General features: G+C 35.4%; 1 protein-coding gene across 2 annotated transcripts; it reads right to left on the minus strand.

The window, feature by feature from the left end:
• Positions 1–3,324: 3,324 nt before the first annotated feature.
• On the minus strand, positions 3,325–9,710 carry LOC126670642 (cell division control protein 48 homolog B-like). 2 transcript variants are annotated; one of them, XM_050364419.2, is made up of 13 exons: positions 9,525–9,710; positions 8,521–8,736; positions 8,382–8,426; positions 8,190–8,245; positions 7,914–8,063; positions 7,660–7,767; positions 7,034–7,133; positions 6,337–6,600; positions 6,054–6,223; positions 5,647–5,775; positions 5,476–5,563; positions 5,277–5,354; positions 3,325–4,683 (listed from the first exon to the last, which is right to left on the minus strand). In XM_050364419.2, the coding sequence occupies exons 2-13, from the start codon at positions 8,734–8,736 to the stop codon at positions 4,201–4,203; spliced, it is 1,887 nt and encodes a 628-aa protein (XP_050220376.1). In that variant the 5' UTR covers positions 9,525–9,710; the 3' UTR covers positions 3,325–4,200. The 2 variants fall into 2 exon arrangements, with proteins under 2 accessions (XP_050220376.1, XP_055960419.1); XM_056104444.1 differs by having other exon boundaries at positions 8,521–8,752.
• Between the last annotated feature and the right edge of the window lie 11,417 nt (positions 9,711–21,127).

Here is a 21,127-nt window from a genome sequence, read left to right on the forward strand (position 1 = left end):
TAAGAGTTAAAAAGCATCATAAGAACTTTAAATTTTCAACCACACTCAAACTTTAAAACAAACCTTTTTCCTCACAAGGTTTCTCTCAAAACGCTCATGTATTTGGGGTATGAATTCACTCCTCGCTATCATGATATAAATTGAACCATAGGCTTGCAATTCAAACAAAATTCTACCACTTGAAAATAAATGACAACATGAATCAATGGGTCTTTAATTTTGGTTGTAATGGGGATAAGGTTCAAGGTAGGATTTAAGGCTTAAATGAGGTTAAATGAGTTAAAAATTCAAACAATATTTCTTTATCAATCTCAAGACAATAACAATCACTAATTTTTCTCATGAAGCTCAAAACAAGAATTGAATTGCTAATTTTTTTTCAAAGCAAATTTTTTTTTCTTTTTCTTTGCTCTATATATTTTTTTTTCTTTTTAGAAGTTTTTTTTCTTTTTAATTTCTTTTTGGTTCTTTTCTCTTTTCGCTTATCTTTGAATTTCTTGTCAACTATACTTAGTGAAACATATGTCTTTTTCTTTCAATTCTTGGTCAAAATTTTAACTCATTGGGCTATCAAAAGAGGGAAATAAAAGAAGGATAAAAGGTGTAAACATGGGTATAATAACAAGAAAAGGCTAGGCTCAAATTTGGTTAATCCTAATGGGAAATTGGTAGTCTTTTTAAGTGGGAAAAAGAAAGGTTATCTAAATGCCCAAATCACACTCATATCATCACCTATTTCATATGGCCTCAAATCGATTTACAATTGCAAGTTCTAGCAAATAAATACCAAGTAGCACACTCAAGAAAAAAATATTGATACTTTAGGCTCAAAAATCTCACATTCTTAAGTGTAGTTTGTAAAAAGTATCATGTGGTTAGTCCTTCAAAATTCTCAAGAAACTTAATTAAAACCCAAGCAAAATTAACTTTGATAAAAGTTGAAATTTTGGCTATCTTTAAATCACAAGTAATATAGAATTTTGTGCTTAAATGTTATGCTCAAAAATTAATAAGAATTATTAACACAAAACCAAGCTCATGATTTCAATTAAATGCTCTCAACAAACTTAAAGATATCATAATTTTAACTTGACACGGGGATATCTAAACATGCTTCTCAAGTTCCATTCGATCAATTAATGAACTATCCTACTTTTGAACAATAAAAAAAACTAAGTTCAAAATTTAAAGTTTTCTCAAAATTAAATATTCTACTAAAACAGAAAATAAAATTGAAAAAAAAAAATCCTAATGTCTAATAAATAATACCCCCACACTTAAATATCACATTGTCCTCAATGTATAAATATAAGAAATCAAATACGAAAAAACAAGTATTACTTACCTAGTGTGCACCCTAGTTGATGTAACTTTTAAATTTGATAACTTTTATCTTCATTGTTACATTAGTCATCATTGATTTCCAACTTTAATGACCTACAAAATAGACATCAAAAATTCCATGATAATAATGTGGGAAAATCTAAAAAAATAAAAAAATAAAAAAATAAAAGGATATGTCTTGGGGTGCCTCCCAAGTAGCGCTTTAGTTAGAGTCCATAGCTAGACTCTTCGCATATATTCATCAAGAGTATATTCGAACATGAGGGAGTGTTCTTGGCAACATCTTTTCCCTCTTTTCTCTTGTTGGTTCCCTTTTAACTTGGTAGTAGAGAGCATATTCCACTTGAATCACCTTTGGATTAATAATAAATTTAAGAATATAAGGTTCTTCTTGTGGGTTCTCAGACAATACGCTCTCTTTCACATTCTCTTTATCATCCTCATATGCAACATTTAGGATCGGTTGTTCATCCTCTAAATCTTTCCTACTCTCACTTGAAGATATAGGATGAACTTCCAAACAACACGATTCCTCCATATATTTTTCAAATTGTTCAATCTTTTCACTATGGAGCGGTTGTATTTCCCCTTCAATTTCAATTCCACCTACAAAACATAAGTTAGAATCAGAAGAAAGAGATAATGAGTTAGACTCGATCTCATCCTCAATCGATAAGCAATCATCATCTTCCGTAAGTTTTGCAAACACATGTTTTCCAATTAATTTAATGTGATCACTGATTCTTGTATTCCAAGTAGATGGATCATCTTCTTCTAAGCACGGATGACTAAGATGTTCAAGATTGTTGTTATGAGCCCACTCTAAAGCTTGCCCATATATTGATTTATCCTTTTGCTCATCAACCACAACCTGAATATTAGAATCACCAAAACTAAAAAACGAGTTAAAAGAATCATTAACACAATAAGAATAATCGGGTGAAGGTAGTGTTGGTGAATAATATGGACAATATGCCCAATCATGATTTCCTTGACACCATTCACAAACTTGAAATTGATTATATTGCATATTATAATCCATCATATTAAAGTATTGTGCATTAAAGCTCTCATATGGATAAGTTGATTCACCAAAATTCATGATGAAAACTTATAAACAACATAAATAAATATAAACCAGAAAATAAAAAGTGTTCAAAGCAATAATTAATTAAGTTGTATTGATATAAATCACAATTCCCCGGCAACGGCGCCAAAAACTTAATACACAAAATCGCAAGTGTACGATGTCGATAAATCAAGTAATATAATGATAAGTAAAAGTCGAACCCACGAGGAATTGAATTTAGTACCAAAATAGTTAATTAAGAATTATTTGAACTAACAAAGATGAGGTTTGTGTGATTTTAATTAAAACTAATAAAAACAGAAAATAATAATCTAAGGAATAAACAATAACGACAAATAACTCAGAATATTGCTTTCGTATGGATTATCGATGCCTTACAAATCTAACTTATATCAATCAATTTTAATTGTTACATGCAATGGAGGATAGATCGAAGATACTAGCTCAATATTCCTATATTATTGCTAGCCTATTGGTTATAACCCGTTATCCCGAATCTCCCTTACTGTCACGGCTTACAGAACGATAGAAGATAAACGGCAATTTATAAACAACGCATTATCGATTAGTTATCCACATAGACCACATAACGCAAACATGGTGGTCGGACTCATGTTTTGTAATTATGCCTTGGTTACCCTTTTCCAATTAAATTGCTTAAGTCCCCTCCTCACAATTTATTCTAAGTTCATGCAATTGTTAGCTACTCAATCACAAGCATTACTCTCAATAACGAAGGATTGCATTAACAAAGAAAGATATAAAAATTAGTTTTCAGAATTTAAATCTAGCATCCATACTACTCACAATATTCCAAGTCAAGAAATTTAACTAGACATAATTGAATTAACTAAGCAATTAATAATAATGAACATAATTAAAACAATAGATTGAAAATAAAAATACTTGAATAAAAACCTGGAATAATTCGGAACACAAGTCTTCGAATCAAAGCTTCGAAGATTTAAGTCTTGAAATAAAACTAAGGACTAAAAGAAAATTAACCTAAGACAAATTATTTGTAGAAAAGAAAATAATGAAAAACTAGATAGAATACATGATCTTGAGATGTCTTTATATAGTGGAGGAGTCCTTGATGTGTTGCAAGAGTTGTAGTTGAAATCGGATCCAAATCCGCGTTGAAAAAGGATTTTCACGTTTTAGGTTCGCAGGTACATCCAGGCCAGTTCCTCAATAGTGTCTGGAGGCACTTTTGAGGAATTGGCCACAAAGGATTCGCAGATTGTAATCCGGGCCAGTTCCTCAATAGTGTCTGGAGGCACTTTTGAGGAACTAGGCACTTTTTCCAGCTTTTCTCCAATTTGCTCCAAATTGATTCGCTTCACTCCATACGCATAAACCTACAAAATAAACACCTTTCCAAGCATAATATCCTCAAAATATGCAATAATACTATATCAAATACTTGGAAAAATCCTATATAAAATATGCGTATCAATTTGACAAATTTTCAATGTGGTAAGATCAAAAAAGTGCTACAAGGTCGGAATTTTTTAAGATATCAGACCTTCTAAATTTGTATTGTTGATTATGGATTTGGTATTTTGAATTGAAGGTTGATATACTTGAAAACGAGTAGATTTAGTTGTGATAAAAGCATGTTTTATTAGCATGTCCCAATGTGATTGTTTCCCTCGCAATATTAATTGAAAACGAGTAGGCTTAACAGGTTGCATGATTTATGAATATTAATAGTTCTTTAGCAGGTAAAAAAAAATCAAAAATTTCAGTTCAGTTCGGTTTTTTTAAAAATAAATTCGGATATGTTCGGCTTTGGCATATCTCAAAACAAACCGACCAATGCACACCTCTAACAATGCAAGCAATACAAAGCTTAATACACCAATTATAAGAGTAGAAGTCATACGGAACAACTTGTGACTCTGTCCACCGCGATCACCATTATAAGATCCAATTCGGTTAGAAGAGGTCTTGCGGGTCTTCATAAATGATAAGTGCTCTTCTATATCCGCCCTAGTTAATGTTGGTTTCAGCGACTCCTTTACAATCTTGAAATGACGGTTGCACATGATAGTGGCTGACATGTCTTCCCTCAGAGCAGCAAATCCAGCTTCATTACAAAGACATTTTAGATTTGCCCCTGTAAAGAACTCTGTATCTTCTGCTATTCTTCTTAGATCAACATCATCGCCTATTTTCATTTTATGGGTATGAACAAGAAGTATCTCATATCGACTCTCAAAATCAGGTGGAGGTACATACAACACCTGCAATTCAAACAATTAAATAAAAACAAGATTTCGGAAATAAATGTTAATTTAATAAACTTCATTTTGCAGACACTAGAAAACAACAAAGGAATTTTGTAATGCTTAGAAATCATTTAATAAAAGATGGCACAGGGTTATGATGCCCTTTTAGCAACTTTGCATTTTTGTAATCAGATTCTGCTTTTTTTAGGATATCTACATATATATGTTGTGTCTAACGAAATTTGTTTTGGCAAAATCAAGAATAAAAAATTCATGCACAAAAATTATATTTCAAGCTAGGCTTTTATGTGTCAGTAATTAAGATCCAATGTCATATTTGTACTATTAGTAATAAGTAAGTACCTTTCAGATTTTCAGTACTCTGCAGAGATCCCATAATGCAAGATCAACATAACTAATTAAGTTAATTCGATTTCAGATATGCAATACCTTAGGAGAAAACAACTTTACATGTTATAGAAATTATGGAATTTAGATTTGAAAAACCATCATAGAAGAGAAAACAAAGGATAAAACAAGGTTATATGAACGACAATAACCGAGGATTTGGGAAGAATATAAGTCATACGATCAGATGGATTTCTTACCATATCAAAACGCCCTGGACGCATAAGAGCAGCATCTATTACATTAGGACGATTTGTGGCAGCTAATACAAGAATTCCCTTATACAAAAAAGGTTTAAATCATAGACAACAAAGTTAGATTTAACTCTCCAACTTTCTACAAGCATAGTTTTAAGATAAATGGAAAGTTTAATCATGAGTCCATGGCATTAGCACTTACCTTAGCTTCTTCCAGACCATCCATTTCGGTCAACAAAGTATATAGAAGCCTCTCTCCAACTGTACTGCTATTACTTGAATCCCCACCTCTGCCATGAAAAGAAAATGTTCATAAAGATACACTGCATGAGTGCTCATGCATACCAGATTTGACAAAATGAAAATAACTCACCGTTTGGCAGCAACAATATCAACCTCATCAAAAAATATTATGCTAGGAGCTGCAAGGCGAGCTTTTTGGAATATGTTACGCAGCAATGCTTCACCCTCTCCAACATACATTGAATATAAGTCTGCACAACTGAACGCAGTTTCCAAGTACTCAGAAAGTAAAAATGAAATTAAAACTAAGCATTTTACAGCGATGGAGGTGAGAGACAAATATGACATGATAAAATTAACCGGCATTTTGATTCTTTTATAACCAAATTGTTCTCCAAGAGGAATCAACTATCGCATAATAGGATTTTTCTTGGTCTACAAAAAGAATCACTAATGTTGATGGAAGTATTATTTTTTTATTGGAGCACAACCAGGACAATTTGCTATAATAATGTTAGCTTTAATAAATTATCAAACCTCAAGGAAAAAAGGGAAGCTTGGGCAGCGTTAGCTGCAGCCTTAACAAGAGTTGTTTTAGAGCATCCAGCAGGCCCATGCAGAAGCACACCACGGACAGGTGATATTCCCATTCTTGAAAATGCCGCAGAATGTTTGATAGGCCACTCAACAGCTCGTTGGAGCTTTTCCTGACAGTAGAGAAACACAAGAAACTTTCAGCTTCTACAATGATAAATATAGGCATCACCAAAGTTCACTCAGCTACAATAAAGATGTGCAAAGTATGTATATGATTACAAACCTTCACATCCTTCAGTCCGCCAATATCTTCCCAGCGCACCTTGGGGATTTCCACTGTCACACCTCTTGTTATGTTAGGGCCAATCACAGATCTAGCATGTTCCCAATCTTCCATAGTTAAGCAAAACACACCAGCGTTTCCTTTAGCAAAATCCTTGGCGTCACGACATAAAGCATGTAGATCAGCACCAGCATACCCATTACAAGATGCAGCAATGGCTTGCAAGTCAACATTGGGTTTCAAAGGAAGATTTTTAGTGTAGAGCTGAAAACCATCAAAAAGGAAAAGAAAATTACATATTATACATCTTTTCTTATCAAAAGGAAACACAAAAATCAAACACTAGGCTTGTTAAATATGCTTGGAAGTAAACTAATATCCAACTTATTTCAGTTCGAAATATTGTTTAATTTGGAATACTTTGAACAAACTAATCTAGGGAAAAAAATATAATGTTAAGTGGGAGTTCAACTGGAAATAATATTGCATGTATATCAGAACTAAATTTTCCATAATTTGTAATTGGAATGAGAGAAAACAACCTCCATCCAACAGACATCTAAAAACTGCGGACCATTCAATTGCGAATTTCATTACTTTTCCAAATAATTACTGCAAGTACTTTAAGTACCATAGCAGAACCTTTACCATGTTGCAACTAAGATATGTTTATAAAACTGAGCGTCTGGAACTTTACCTTTAATATATGGAATCTCTCTTCTACAGTAGGTGTCGTAATTTCTATTTCAGAGTCAAAACGCCCTACCCTTCTTAGTGCAGGGTCAATTGCATCAACTCTACACAGTAATGACACATTGTAACTTGTAAGTTTCAAACAAACAAACAATTAAAAATTCTGATGAATGTTACCCTAACAGCTGATCTGATATAAGTATCCCAGACAATTATTTTGCAAGAGACATCACCAGACACGCGCAGCTTAAGAATGGATGTTAAGAAGAGAAGAAATGAAAAAGAAGGTCTATAGAAGCCGAGTGTTATGCAGAATTCAAGTATGAAGTATCTAAGCTACTCAGATTAAAAATAAATAAACTATAATCACACATTGTATATACTATCAAAAAATTGAATACACAGCCAATTTGATACGCATAAACAAGTAATTACAAAGTCGACCTCCCAACCAGAACAATAAAACATCTTACATTTGTAATATATAATACTTATATGCTATAAGATAGCTTCAAAAAGTGCAGCATAAATACCATCTTTTCATGTAGCATATTTTGATTTCATTAAGTTAAATGGAAATCCAAGAAAATATAATATATAATAGCTTGATCAGAAGAATGAGAAAACAACCTGTTAGTTGATGCAACCACAACAACGTGAGCTAAGGAATTAGATGGCCGTGCGTTTGCATCCATTAAACAAGAAAGTTGAGAGGTTATGCGAACATCCCGCGCCCGTCTGCATTCAAAAGTCCAAGTTAAATTTATAAAAGGAATATTTACTCTCCACAAATCCTTATTAAATTATGCAAGAGTAAGACCTACAATGAAAGCACTAACGCCCCCTCATAAAATGAACGATATTAAAAAAAACATATCCCATACCTTGAATCACGGCGTGGACACAGTGTATCTATTTCATCTATGAAAATTACGGACGGTTTGCCTGTGAGTGCATGAGATGCTGCCTCTGAAAATGCCTCACGCAGAATTTTCTCACTTTCTCCAGCATAAGCTCTATGAACAGACTGCGAACTGAAAGGGCATATCCACATATTCAAATGAACACAAGTTCGTTAAAACGATCTATGGTATGACCAAAGCGTAAGCACAACCAATTGCAGAACAGCAATGTGTGGAGGAAGTGAAACTGGACACTACCTGATGACAATTAAAAGTGCACCACATTCCTTAACAACTTCTCGCACCAAACTTGTCTGCATAAAAGGACAAAACATAATAAAATACCACCATGCATAAACAACAACATGCTATCATCAAATAACAAAGACTGAAGAATTTTTACAAACAACATAAAGTTAAAATTGATATGATTCAAGGTAAAAGAAATACCTTCCCGGTTCCAGGTGGACCATACATAAGCAAACCTTTGGGCCACTAAAGAGAATAGAAAATAGACAGATCAGATCATTGAAATCTATAACATAACAAAACGAAATAAATTTAATGTGGTAGTAGTTGAATATATTACTGTAAGACCGAGAATTTTAGCTTCTTGTGAATAAAAGAGGGGGGAAAGTATAAATTCACGTAAAGCTTCGAGTGCCGCTTGGTTTCCAGCAATTGCTTCTTCAGCTTTCCATTGCTTATTGTTCTCATTTACATCTATATCATCTTTGTCATTAATATAACTGTAGTTGCTACTTGCTACACAACTGCTGCTGCTGTTACTCCTTTGGTTTTCCATCTGAATCAGAACAAACCTTGTCAAGAGGTTTTGCACAATTGGTGTTTTCTCTTTTTATATTAAAAAAAAAGAGTAACTGAAATGTAAAATATCAAGAACAAAGGATTAAATCACCCCTCAGCTTGGCACGGAATATCAAAAAGGCCGTTTTTAAAAGGAAAAAAAATCGGTCAAAAAACCTAATTTCTGCAAAATTGTATCATTTTCACCCCTCTGAAAGGCAAAAAACACGAGAAACTGGAACACCGGATTAAGGTAGCACGATCAATTCATTCAATTAACGTGCCCCGTTTCGGACACTTGACGTTTCGGACACGAAACTTCATTTTTTACATAGGAAACCTAAGATAACACCTTTTCACCGTATCCGAGTGTCCCGTTTCCCCGTATCTGAGTCCGTGTCCGTGCCCGTGCCACCTACTCTAATTAACCCTAATTAAAATGCAAACTGAAATCCTAATCAAGCTTAATTAAAACTCTAATTAAACTTTAACCAACCCTAATTATCCTAAAAACGTAACTAAACCTAAATTATATAATTTCCCTAAAAAAACTAATTAAATCTAAGCTATAACAAAAACGAAACTGAAAAACCAGAATTATTTAATTTCAAATAAAAAAGAAACAATTATTGCAGACTAATTAATACAAAATGTAGCAAACCAAGAATGAAATGCAAGCAGGACCCAAAAATCATTAGGATAAAGATTGAATTGAACTCTCAAGAAAAATAATTACGAGCTCTACTATGAACTGATTAAAAAAGAGTACAGGTTGTAGTTCACTACCGCACGTCGCTCGCCGGGAGAAACTTCTGCAATCGTTGTTGTTTTCTGATGAGAGGCTGAGGTTGATAATTGTTGGAGAATGACGGCTTGAGTTGATTCTTCGAATGGAAGTTGCTTTTTTTTTGAGGAAACTTGGAAAGGAAGTTAAGGTATGCTTATTTGAAAATTTAGGTGTTTGTATGTAGGGCTCGAAAGAGTAAAGGGTAAGGGTTTTTTACACAAACAATATGATTTCCTATCTCAACAAGAAAAAAATCGAGAAAATATCTCGCCTTTTCAAGACAATTATTTTTTTACTCTAAAACATGTTTATATTATAATTATACCTACTTTTTATTATTATTTTACTTTAATTCTTTTACTCTAATTATATTACAACCTATCATTTTTTTTATTTCTCTCTCTCTCTCTCCCTCTCTCTCTCTCTTTCTTCTTCTTCTTTTCCCTTTTCTTCTTTGTTCGCCATTTTTTTTGCTTCTTTTTTATTTCTTCTCTATTTTTGTTTTTCTCTTCTTCATCGTTCCTTCATCGCTCTACCGTTGCTCCGCCATCGTTTCGTCGTCATTCTGCCGTTCTTTCATGTTTGATTTTAGCATTTTTTTTCGTAATTCGTGGTGATTGATACGATTTATGTTAACTTTCATATCTAAATAAATTACTCTTTGATTTTTTTTCAATTTTCGATCTAAAAAACTGCATGAAAAACGATTTTATGATAAAAAAAATAATTTTCTGCACAAAAAACGATTTTCTGCAAACAAAACACCGTCTGATTATCATATGAGTATCACTGCATTATCATCATATTATCATAACACTGCAGAAAATATAATTTTTTTGTTAAAAAAAAAGCCTTTGATTATTATATGAGTATCACTGTAATATCATGTAGTTATCATAACATTGCGGGAAACAAAATTCTGCATAAGATAATGTTTGATTATCATATCGTTATCATAATATTATCATATATCGTTATCATAACATTATCATATGATACCGAGATGATGATATTTATGATATCAAGATGATAATGTTATGATAATATCTATGATTACGTTATGATAAAACAGTATTTGATTATCATATCAGTATCAGTATATTATCATGTTGTTATCATAACACTGCAGTAAGATAACTAAATGATAATGAAATATGATAAGACTATGATAATTGGATGATAACGTACGCAAAAATATAATTACATAAGGATTTATGATAACCAGATGATAACGGAGTAAAATCGTAAATATTTTTGAACCCAGAGTAAAAACATAAATCTGAAAAAAAAAACGTGAGGTATTTTCTGCAACTTTTCCGTGTTGAGGTAAAATATGCAACTATTTTCATTTTTGGAGTAAATACCTAAATTTTCCAACAACCTACTTTACCTAATATATTACTTTTATACAGTGTCTATTTTGACATATTAAAACTACTGTACACGCTATAAATAATTATTTTTATACGGTTCCTATATAAGCTACCCTAATAAGATAAAAAAATTACAATTTCATTATTTTCTCTCTCCTATTTCTCTCAGCTCTCGTTCTCTCTCTTTTATCATCGCTCAATTTCACGATCAACGGCTCATCGTTCTCATCATAGTCTCCGTCGTCATTTTTGCCAACGTCATCATATCCTCTGCTCATCGTCGTCATCTAATTGATTTCAGATTTACAATTTATTTATTGTTCTTTTTTTTCTTCTTTTTTATTTTCAGATCTATAATTTTTTACTATTTTTTCACGATTAAACATGCAATACATATTATATTTAAAGAATATAATGTTAATTTCATGTTATGTAAAATAAATTTATGATTATATGGAATAAGTTTTTGTTATTTCTGTATTTTGTTTTTGTGTTTGATTGTATTTCTGTATTTATTTATTTTGCAACTCGTTTTTTTGATGGTGGTTGATTGCTGAATTATTATAATGTTACAATGTTGTTGATTTGTTGTTGATTTTGTGTTGATAGTCAGTTGGTATTTCCTTGATTTTAACATTGGAAAATTTTATTTTTAAAAAAAAATTGGAAAATTAGACAACTTTGTCCGCGCGAAATAAACTAAATAAAATAAAATTTAACCGAGACTAGATAATTATATGTTAGCATTATCATGTTAACATGTTGATTTCTTGTTGATATTTGTTGATTGTTACAGTTTTTCAAAAAATTATGTTTTATTTTATTCCTTATGTTGATTTGTTGTTGATTTATTGTTGACATTATGTTGATATGTATTTCAACTTTTTTCGATTTTCAGTTTTATGTTGACATGTTGTTGATATACTTTTGATAACATGTTGATTTTTCAATCATTGAAAGAAAAATAAAGTTAGTCTTAAATTGCTGTATTAATGAGCTATTGACATGTTTTTGATAATATGTTGATTGTTTTTTACTTAAATCAATCAATGTTCTCATTTTACAAACATATTGACTATATTAGCATTAATTGTTGATATCATGTTGACATTATGTTGATAACTTGTTAATATGATAATAGTAATTCTATTAAAAAAGAATAAAAGTATAAAAAATTCAAAATAAATGAACCAAAATTATCAGAGTAATCACTCAAAACAATATGAAAAAACAACAACAATAATTCAAATTAAAAATTAAAATTATCCTTACACATAAAAATAAAACAATATTATACATACAACCAACACAATAGTTCGTAAATTAAAAAAATCTATTTCAAAATATTTTGCTTTCTCAATTCTCTTCGCAACTGAACAGTTCCATCAACTTCACTTGTGTAATTGTTTCATACTTGATGGAGTCTGCCTTCTGAACCGGTGAGTAAGACCTGCAAAACAGGGTAGAAGCTAATCGGACGGTGGTTGTCCGATTAACTCTCCGATGCTAAAGTCAGTTTAGAGCTTTGAGCAGCGTTTTGAGTATATGAATGTAATTGTCATTCTAGGCATACCTCGTGCTCCTTTTATAGTAGTCGAATATACCTAGTAGAGTTGTATTAGGCAAGTGAATCCTACTTTATAGGGATTCGGCAATATCGTAGAGATTCTCCTGATTTGTCGTGATTTACCTTAATCTGATAAGAGTCCTATTTAGGAACGTCTTCCTAAATAGTCTTATCTTCCTAAAGTAGAGCTTATCCTTCCATATGTAGTGTTTGTGTCCGAATAGGACAATATTTCCATACTTAGTCGATTACCCGAATCCCGGACCCGACGCGCTTTCGGCGGATCATGTGGGATTCGGTCTTTATGTCACCGAATCTTAAGAGATTCGGCGTCTCCTTCATATCTTCGGATCTTCAGGGGGAGTCCGGTATCACCTGAGAGTGGATCTCCTGCAACTCGGCTCCATTATACTTACAATAGGATTCGGTATCCATCATTAGCCCCCCCGCAAGTCAGCTGAAGTAGTTTGGCATTTATGCCTTAGTGGATTTTAGCTCTTTTGGAGCTGAGTTCTCTTATACGGGCGAGTCGTTTCATATGTTTGTGGGTGACGTTTCTTCTTTAGTAAGATTCTGTGTTGCCACGTGTCGGCATTTAGTGATTCAACGGTTAATGATTCAAAAACTCTTTGTATTTAATCTCTTTGCATTTCTTCTTTTCCCTCTTACTTGCTTTTCGAATTTATTCTTATTTCTTGCAGCTATTTCCTTTTCGTTCTTTGTTTGATTATTTGGTTCTTCATGACTTGTTTCATCCAGATTTTTCAGGTATGTTCTCTTTTGTCGCTTGGATGTTACTATGGTTTTCTTCTTTGTATATGTTCTCCATGATTTATATTCTGGAAATTCCCTTTCTGTACTTGGTGTTCTCCGACGTGTTCTTCAACGTGTTCTTCAATATATTTCTTGTTTGATCCTTATTCTGTATTTATGTTTGTGATTTCCTGTTCTAGGATGCCTCTTAGTCGAGTGGAAGATGCATGCGCTGCTATGGCTTTTACCAGATCAAAGCTTCGTAGGGATGAAGTCTTAGATATCTATTTTAAGTATAGCTTTCCTTTCGATTATAGGGTAATATTACCTGGTGCCGATATGGCTGCTTCCGATTCTCCAGGATCTTCTTGTAGGGCGGTTCTCTTCGAAGAGCAATTTGCTGCTGGTCTTAGGTTTCCTTTAGATTCATTTTTAATAGAAGTGTGTAGGGATTTAAAGGTTGCTCTGGGACAACTTTATCCCGGTACGATTAAAGTAGTGCTCGCCTTTTCGGAGGCGTGTAGGCTCCGGGGTTGTGCCCCTTCTCTCAACGTGTTGTATCATTTTGTAGACTTTAGGAAGTGCGATGGTTGCTTCGTTTTCGCCCTTGGCAGAGAAGGGCGATCTCGTATTTATCTTCCTTGCCTAACCAGTCGCTGGCGAAGGCGTTTCTTTATTGTTTACCATAAATTTGCTTTTCTTCATTTTTCGGATGGTTTTTCTTCTCACCAAGTTCGGAGTTGTCCGTCTCCTTTAAGTTTATCCGAGTCAAAACTTGCTTTCGACATATCTTCCTGTGGTGTTGTATCGCGTCCCATTCTAGATGTCTTGGTCAATAGTCATCTTCGGCGTCGATGGTTTCCTTTGGAGGATCCTCCTCGAGGCTTGGCGGATCTTTGCTACTCTTTTGTTCAAGGTATATTAATTTGCTTAAGTTCTTTTTGATGTTTCTTTTGTAGGATGTCTTCTTCTTCTGACGATTTCCTTTCCGGGTTTCAAGTAGATTTGGACGTTCCGATGGGTGGTCCTGACGTTCCTATCGCCAACATTATTCCTGGCGACATTGACGTGGATGTGGCTCCTGTTGATATTCCCATAGCTTCCGTCGAGATAGCGTTGCCTGCGGGTGGTGAGGTTATTGTTGTAGATGATGATGATGACTTGGCTGATCCAGTAGGTGACGAGGCGGTTCCGTCGCTACTTCCCCCTCTAGCATCATTTACCGTCTCGGGGGGAGTTGGGGGTGTGACTTCAGAGGGGCTGGTTGTTGCTGATTCGGGAGAGATTTCTCTGGGTCGAGACCCGGATTCTCCGTCTAGGAAAAGACGTCGAGTTGGCGATGGTTCTCCATCGAGGGAGAGTTTTCCTGGAAACTCTTCTTCTGCTCCAGATTTGGTGCAGTGGGTCGAAGGTCAGGATCCTGCTAGTTTGCTGAATCCTAGAGTGCTAGCGGAATATATCCGAACTTTGGCGATTCCTGATGATGTCACGTGGTTTTGTGGTAGGCCAGGTCAGGAGCTTTCCGATCTGGCTTGTTTTCATGGTTTCTCTGTAAGTGCTTTCTTTCTTGAATATAATATGTTTTTTGTATTCAGTTGTTTCCTTATTTGTTTGTTTCTGGTGTTTGTAGGCTCTTCAATCTGTTCTGGTATTGAACGACCGCCGACAGTGTGCCGAGGAGGAGGTTGAGCGTCTGTCTTCTCTTTTGGCGACTTCCGAGTCTGAAAGGGCAAAATTGAAGGCCTCTTTGGAAGAGCATGATTCCCTTCTGGCGCAGCTTAAAGCGCAGGATGCGATTAATGATCGCCAAGTGAAAGTGATCGAGAAGAAGACCGATGACTTGACTCAAGAGATTGAGGAGCTTATTCGAATCAATTCCCTTGTTGGTGGGGAGAGGGACAGTCTAAGATCGGAGGTTGAAGGTCTTCACATCCGTTTGCTAGATACGAAAGCTTTTTACTCTGCTTTGATAAGCGAGTATCGCCTTGCGATTGGGAGGAAGCTTCTAGAGCAGAATCCTAATATTGATCTTTCTGGGGTTAACGGGTTGGATCCCCAGGCCATCGCTCGTGACCTTCTTGTCAAGATGTCTAAAGACTGTGTCTAGTAGTTTTTCTTTTGATTGTATTTGCTAATGTACTAATTTTGTTTTTTGTAATTCGCAATTTATGAATATGCTTTCTTCGTGTTTCTTCGAAATGCGCTTTCGCCTTATATCAATTTTTATGTACTTGTCTTGCCTCGAGGGTTATTCTAAACCCTGTTCTTGGCGTTGCTTTTTATAGAGTTAATCTAAACTCTTTTATTTTTGTTTTTGTTTCGAGTTAATCTAAACTCTTTTTTGGCGATTTGCCTTTTCTGAGTTAATTTAAACTCATTTTTTAGCCTTTTGTGGCGATTTGCCTAGTTTGGCGATTTTGCCTTGAGTTAATTTAAACTCATTTTCTTGGCTCTTAGCCTTTTGTGGCGATTTGCCTAGTTCGGCGATTTTGCCTTGAGTTAATTTAAACTCATTTTCTTGGCTCTTAGCCTTTTGTGGCGATTTGCCTAGTTCGGCGATTTTGCCTTGAGTTAATTTAAACTCATTTTCTTGGCTCTTAGCCTTTTGTGGCGATTTGCCTAGTTCGGCGATTTTGCCTTGAGTTAATTTAAACTCGTTTTCTTGGCTTTTAGCCTTTCTTGAATTTGATCTTTATTTTTTCTTCTTTCATCTTTGATTTAATCATTCGTGGCTGTTCTTGATTTTTATTTCTTTATTGGTTCGTCTGGCTAATCAGATAGTAGCGAAATTGAACTTTTATTGATAAAAAGATGGCATACAAAATATTAAAGATAGATTTGACGCCATCTGGTAAGACGTAAAGTCGTTACCGATGATGGGTCGTTTTCCGTTCCTATTCTTCCTTCTTTTCGGTCTTGTTTTCTTGGAGATCCACCACTGACTCGTCATAGCACTTCTTGGCTATTCCTTGGTCTCCTCTCAGCGTCACTACTCCCTTTCCGGTTGATATTTTCATTGCCAACGCTCTTATGCTGGTTACTGCTGCCGAATCATGGAGGAAAGGTCTTCCTAGGATGGCATTGTATGTCAGTTCCATGTCCACTATGTTAAATAGTGACATGATTTTCTTGTTTATTCCTCTTTCTGGGCCGATTATTACTTCCAAGGTGACTGCTCCCAGTGGAGTGATGGAGGGGCCACCGAGTCCTGATAGCGGAATTGGGACTCGGCGTAGCCTTGACACCGTTCCTCCCAGCATTTTGTATGCTGCGTTTGTCATGAGGTTTACCGCGCTTCCTTCGTCGATTAGGATTCGCTCCATGTTCCAATTTTCAATGATAGTAGTCACTACCAAAGCATCGTTGTGGGGTGCTTTGACGTGTTCATAGTCTTCTACATCGAAGATCACTGGCGGCATGTGAGTTTCTCGTATGTTCATTACTTCCTTCCTCTGCTTCCTCCTGATCGTGGAGCTGCTATGTCCTCCACCGTTAATCATGTGTATGGTTCCCAGAATTTTGGATGGGCGCTCATCTTCTTTTTCTTTCGGCTTGTCTTCTCTGTTTCTTTTTTCTCCCTTGTCATTGCTCTTCTCTTTTCGGGCCACAAATTTCCTCAGCTCGCCTGTGTCGATCATTCTTTCGATCTCGACCTTTAAGTCTCTGCAGCTATCCGTTTCATGTCCGTAATCGTCGTGAAATTTGCAGTACTTTCTGGTGTCTCTTACCTCTGCTTTCATCTTTGGTGGCCATACCATGTTTTTGACGTTTTCTTTGATCCACATGAGGACATTAGTTCGGCTGGTGTTTAGCGGAGTGAAGTTATTCTCGTCATCTCTGGGATCATATCTCGATTCATATTTTGTCTGGGGGGCGAATCGTCTGTTCTCTTCGGGTCTTCCTCTCCTGTCATCAGGTTTGGACTTGGTTTTTTCTTTGGATCTCTCTTTTGATTCTTTTCCTTTTGCTTCCTTTCCGCGGATCGCCCTTCGCCCTTCGTCTAACTCGAAGTATTTCTGGGCTATGCCCATTAAGTTCGAGAAAGTTGTGGGTTTATTGACTAGCAGCTTGTCCACCAGTTTTCCGAATCGCGTCCCTTCTCGCAATGCTTCTGTCGCCATGTCGACGTTCAGGTTGTCTATCTTCATAGCTTGCTTGTTGAATCGTTCGATGTAGCTTCGCAGGGTTTCTCCTTCTTCTTGGATGCAGGCTCTCAGGATACTGGTAGTGGTTTTAGCTGGGATGTTTGTGAGATATCTATTAAGGAACTCTGTTGAAAGCGAAGCGAAGCTTTTGATCGAGCCTGGTTTTAATTTGTTATACCATCTCTGGGCTGTGCCCGTGAGTGCGGTAGGGAAAACCCTGCAGAGAATGGCGTCTGATACGCTGAGTAGCCCCATGGTCGCTGTGAACCTAGAAGTATGGTCTCGGGGGTCTCCTTCCCCATTGAAAATTGGCAGGATCGGCAGCTTCATGCTGTGTGGGATGGTTTCCTCCATGATCTCGGGCGAGAGGGGTGATCCTTTCAACCTGAGGTCGTCTATATCCAATTCTTCAGATTTTAGTTTTTTGAGTGCTTTGGCGATCTTCTCTTCTAAATCTTCTTCCACCACATATGTGGCCTTGCTTTTTTGGGGTGTCTCTGACGATTCGCCCTCTCCTTCTTGGTGTTTTTTCTTAGTTTGCTCTTTCCCTGCATCTCTTTCTTGTCGCTTGCTCCTTGGCGGGGCGTCTTCTTTTTCCTTCTCCCTTCGTTCGTCTCTCTTTGAATTCAGACCGCTCCGGGCGTCCTCCTGGTTGTGCTCATTTCTGGGTGTCTCCGGTGATTCCTCGTTAGATTTGTCTCTGTTCGGACTTTCCTCGTCGCTGGTTCTATTTTCTCGCTGGTTTCTTGCTTCGTTTCTTCTGGTTCGGGGTTCCTTGCTTTTATTGTTTTCTGCCCTTGTCTCTCGTCGGCCTGGGTTTGCGTTTTCTGTTCTTTCTCTTCTTCTGGGAGCTGTAGGGCTGAAATTTTCCCTTAGGATTTTCATAGTTTCTTCGTGCCTGTCGTTTGTTCTTTTGGCTTCGCTAGCCAATCTGTCAAGATTTGCCTGTACTGATTCTAGTATCTTTTTCAGTATTTCGTTGTGTGGATCTTGTGCTGCTGCGTTTGGTGCTTGTTCTTCAGTGCCCAGATTGAAAGCAATTGGGTTGCTTCCCCTCATCGGATTAGTTTGGTATTGGGGTGTTGAAAAAGAGGGCCCTCCGGTATTGCTTTTTCCCCGGAGTTGTGAAGCCCGTCTTCCGTCACGTTGATTATCTCCGGAGTGCTTTTTGGGTCCATTGGTTGTTTGTCTTTCGGGTTTACTCTTTCAGAAGTCATCTTCTTCAATGAGATTTGTTTTTGAGTTCAGAAAAGCTCCTTCTTTTGAAGTTTAGTTAAGCTTTTCCCACAGACGGCGCCAATTGATGGAGTCTGCCTTCTGAACCGGTGAGTAAGACCTGCAAAACAGGGTAGAAGCTAATCGGACGGTGGTTGTCCGATTAACTCTCCGATGCTAAAGTCAGTTTAGAGCTTTGAGCAGCGTTTTGAGTATATGAATGTAATTGTCATTCTAGGCATACCTCGTGCTCCTTTTATAGTAGTCGAATATACCTAGTAGAGTTGTATTAGGCAAGTGAATCCTACTTTATAGGGATTCGGCAATATCGTAGAGATTCTCCTGATTTGTCGTGATTTACCTTAATCTGATAAGAGTCCTATTTAGGAACGTCTTCCTAAATAGTCTTATCTTCCTAAAGTAGAGCTTATCCTTCCATATGTAGTGTTTGTGTCCGAATAGGACAATATTTCCATACTTAGTCGATTACCCGAATCCCGGACCCGACGCGCTTTCGGCGGATCATGTGGGATTCGGTCTTTATGTCACCGAATCTTAAGAGATTCGGCGTCTCCTTCATATCTTCGGATCTTCAGGGGGAGTCCGGTATCACCTGAGAGTGGATCTCCTGCAACTCGGCTCCATTATACTTACAATAGGATTCGGTATCCATCAATACTTAACGAAACTTTGACAAATTCGGGTACGATCCAAATTCTTTTCAGGTTTACTTTCTTCTTCAAAAAACTAAAAGTTAACCTAATCTTAAGTGACTGTTACAGTCAACATCATATCACAACATGTCAACAAGTGAAAAGATAAAGATTTATAAGTCTTTCAAAATCAGCAACCTGCATATAAAATCAAACCATTTCAAAATAAAAAATATACAAATTTAAAACATAAATTACTATAAATAAAACATACAAAAAAAGATAAACATAGGCTTGAAAATGCAATATCCAACATCAACATCAAGTCAACATAAAATCAACAACACTATAACGTTACACTAATTCAGCAATCAATTATCATCAAAAATATCGTTCTGCTGAATAAAAAAACGCAGAAATACAACAAAACACAAAAAATGCAGAAATAACAGAATTTTATTACATAAAATCACAAAATTATTCTACATAACATGAAATAAGTATTAGATTCTTTAAAGATACTCTTTATACATGTTTAATGGTGAATAAACAGTAAAAGATAAACAAATTACAGATCTGAAAATGAAAAAAAAAGAATAAAAAATTTCAAATCTAAAATCAAAAAGATAAAAGAAAGATGGCGCGGCGAGACAAAGGCGAAACAACGGAGGCGAAACTATGGAGATGGAATGGCGGAGGCGGAACGACGGAAGCGAAGGAATAAGAACGTAAAGAAACTGTGCTGGAATCGTAGAGAAGAAGAAGGAGCCGCCAAAATTCAAGAGGAAAAGAAGAACCAGTTTAAAAGTAAGAATTCAAAAAAATTAGGTTACAATTTTAGTTTTAGATCGTATGAAATGTAAACTTTGGCTTTGAACTGTATAAAAGTAAACTTTGGCCAATTTTCAGTATATTGGATAAAAAGTCCAAAGGGTATTTCATGACCAAAGCTTTGTGTCCATGATCAAATAAGTTTTCAATGTCAAAAATGTCCAAATATGCTCTTAATGTTTTAAAAGGTAATCACTCGTACCTCCACTGACGGAAACAAGATAGGGCCAAGTAGTGCCTGGGCCCTGCCTCAAAAAAATAAATTAAAATATACTTTTAAAAAATCAATAAATTAATTAGTTATATAAAATAAATAAATTATTTAGATTATTCCGTTAGCCAAAAATTCACAACTCTTAACTATAACATTTTCTGGACCGAACCAAATAAATACCAAAGCTTTTAATTAAACTTTATTCATATAATTTGATTTAACTGTTCATTTGCTCAGCTATAGACGCAACCTATAATAAGTTCGTTAATGAATTTATTTATCGTCTAGGTAGCACGTACACTTCATTCAATTAACATATACCATTTCAGAAACGTTTTGAAAATTTGACGTTTCAGATACGAAACTTCATTTTTTACACAGAAATTTTGAAATAACACTGTGTCACCGTGTTCGAGTGTCCGTTTCCTCCATATCCATTTCCGTGTTACCTAGTCCATCGTTTATGGTTATGAAATGATTAGTGGACAAATATAAGAACTGTCATATTTAATAAAACCAAATCAATCTGATTTATATTATCTCTTCTACCGATCAAATTATTAATTGTAATTAAAAACTGATTTAAGTGAATTAACTAAAATATTGAAAATGAAAAACTAAACTAGCCGAATTAGTCGGTTATTTTAATTTTTTTTTAGTAGAGATAAAACTTTTCTATGTTAGTTGTTAGAGGAGGCTAGCGGGGATTAATTAGGCTAAACCAATAAAAATATAAAATAAAAATAACTAAAACAAAAATATATATAATAATTGATGGATACCGAATCCTATTCTACTTATAATGGAGCCGAGTCGCAGGAGATATATTCTCAGACGACACCAGACTCCCG

This window comes from Mercurialis annua, linkage group LG2, assembly GCF_937616625.2.
Source record: "Mercurialis annua linkage group LG2, ddMerAnnu1.2, whole genome shotgun sequence".
Classification (NCBI taxonomy): Eukaryota; Viridiplantae; Streptophyta; class Magnoliopsida; order Malpighiales; family Euphorbiaceae; genus Mercurialis; species Mercurialis annua.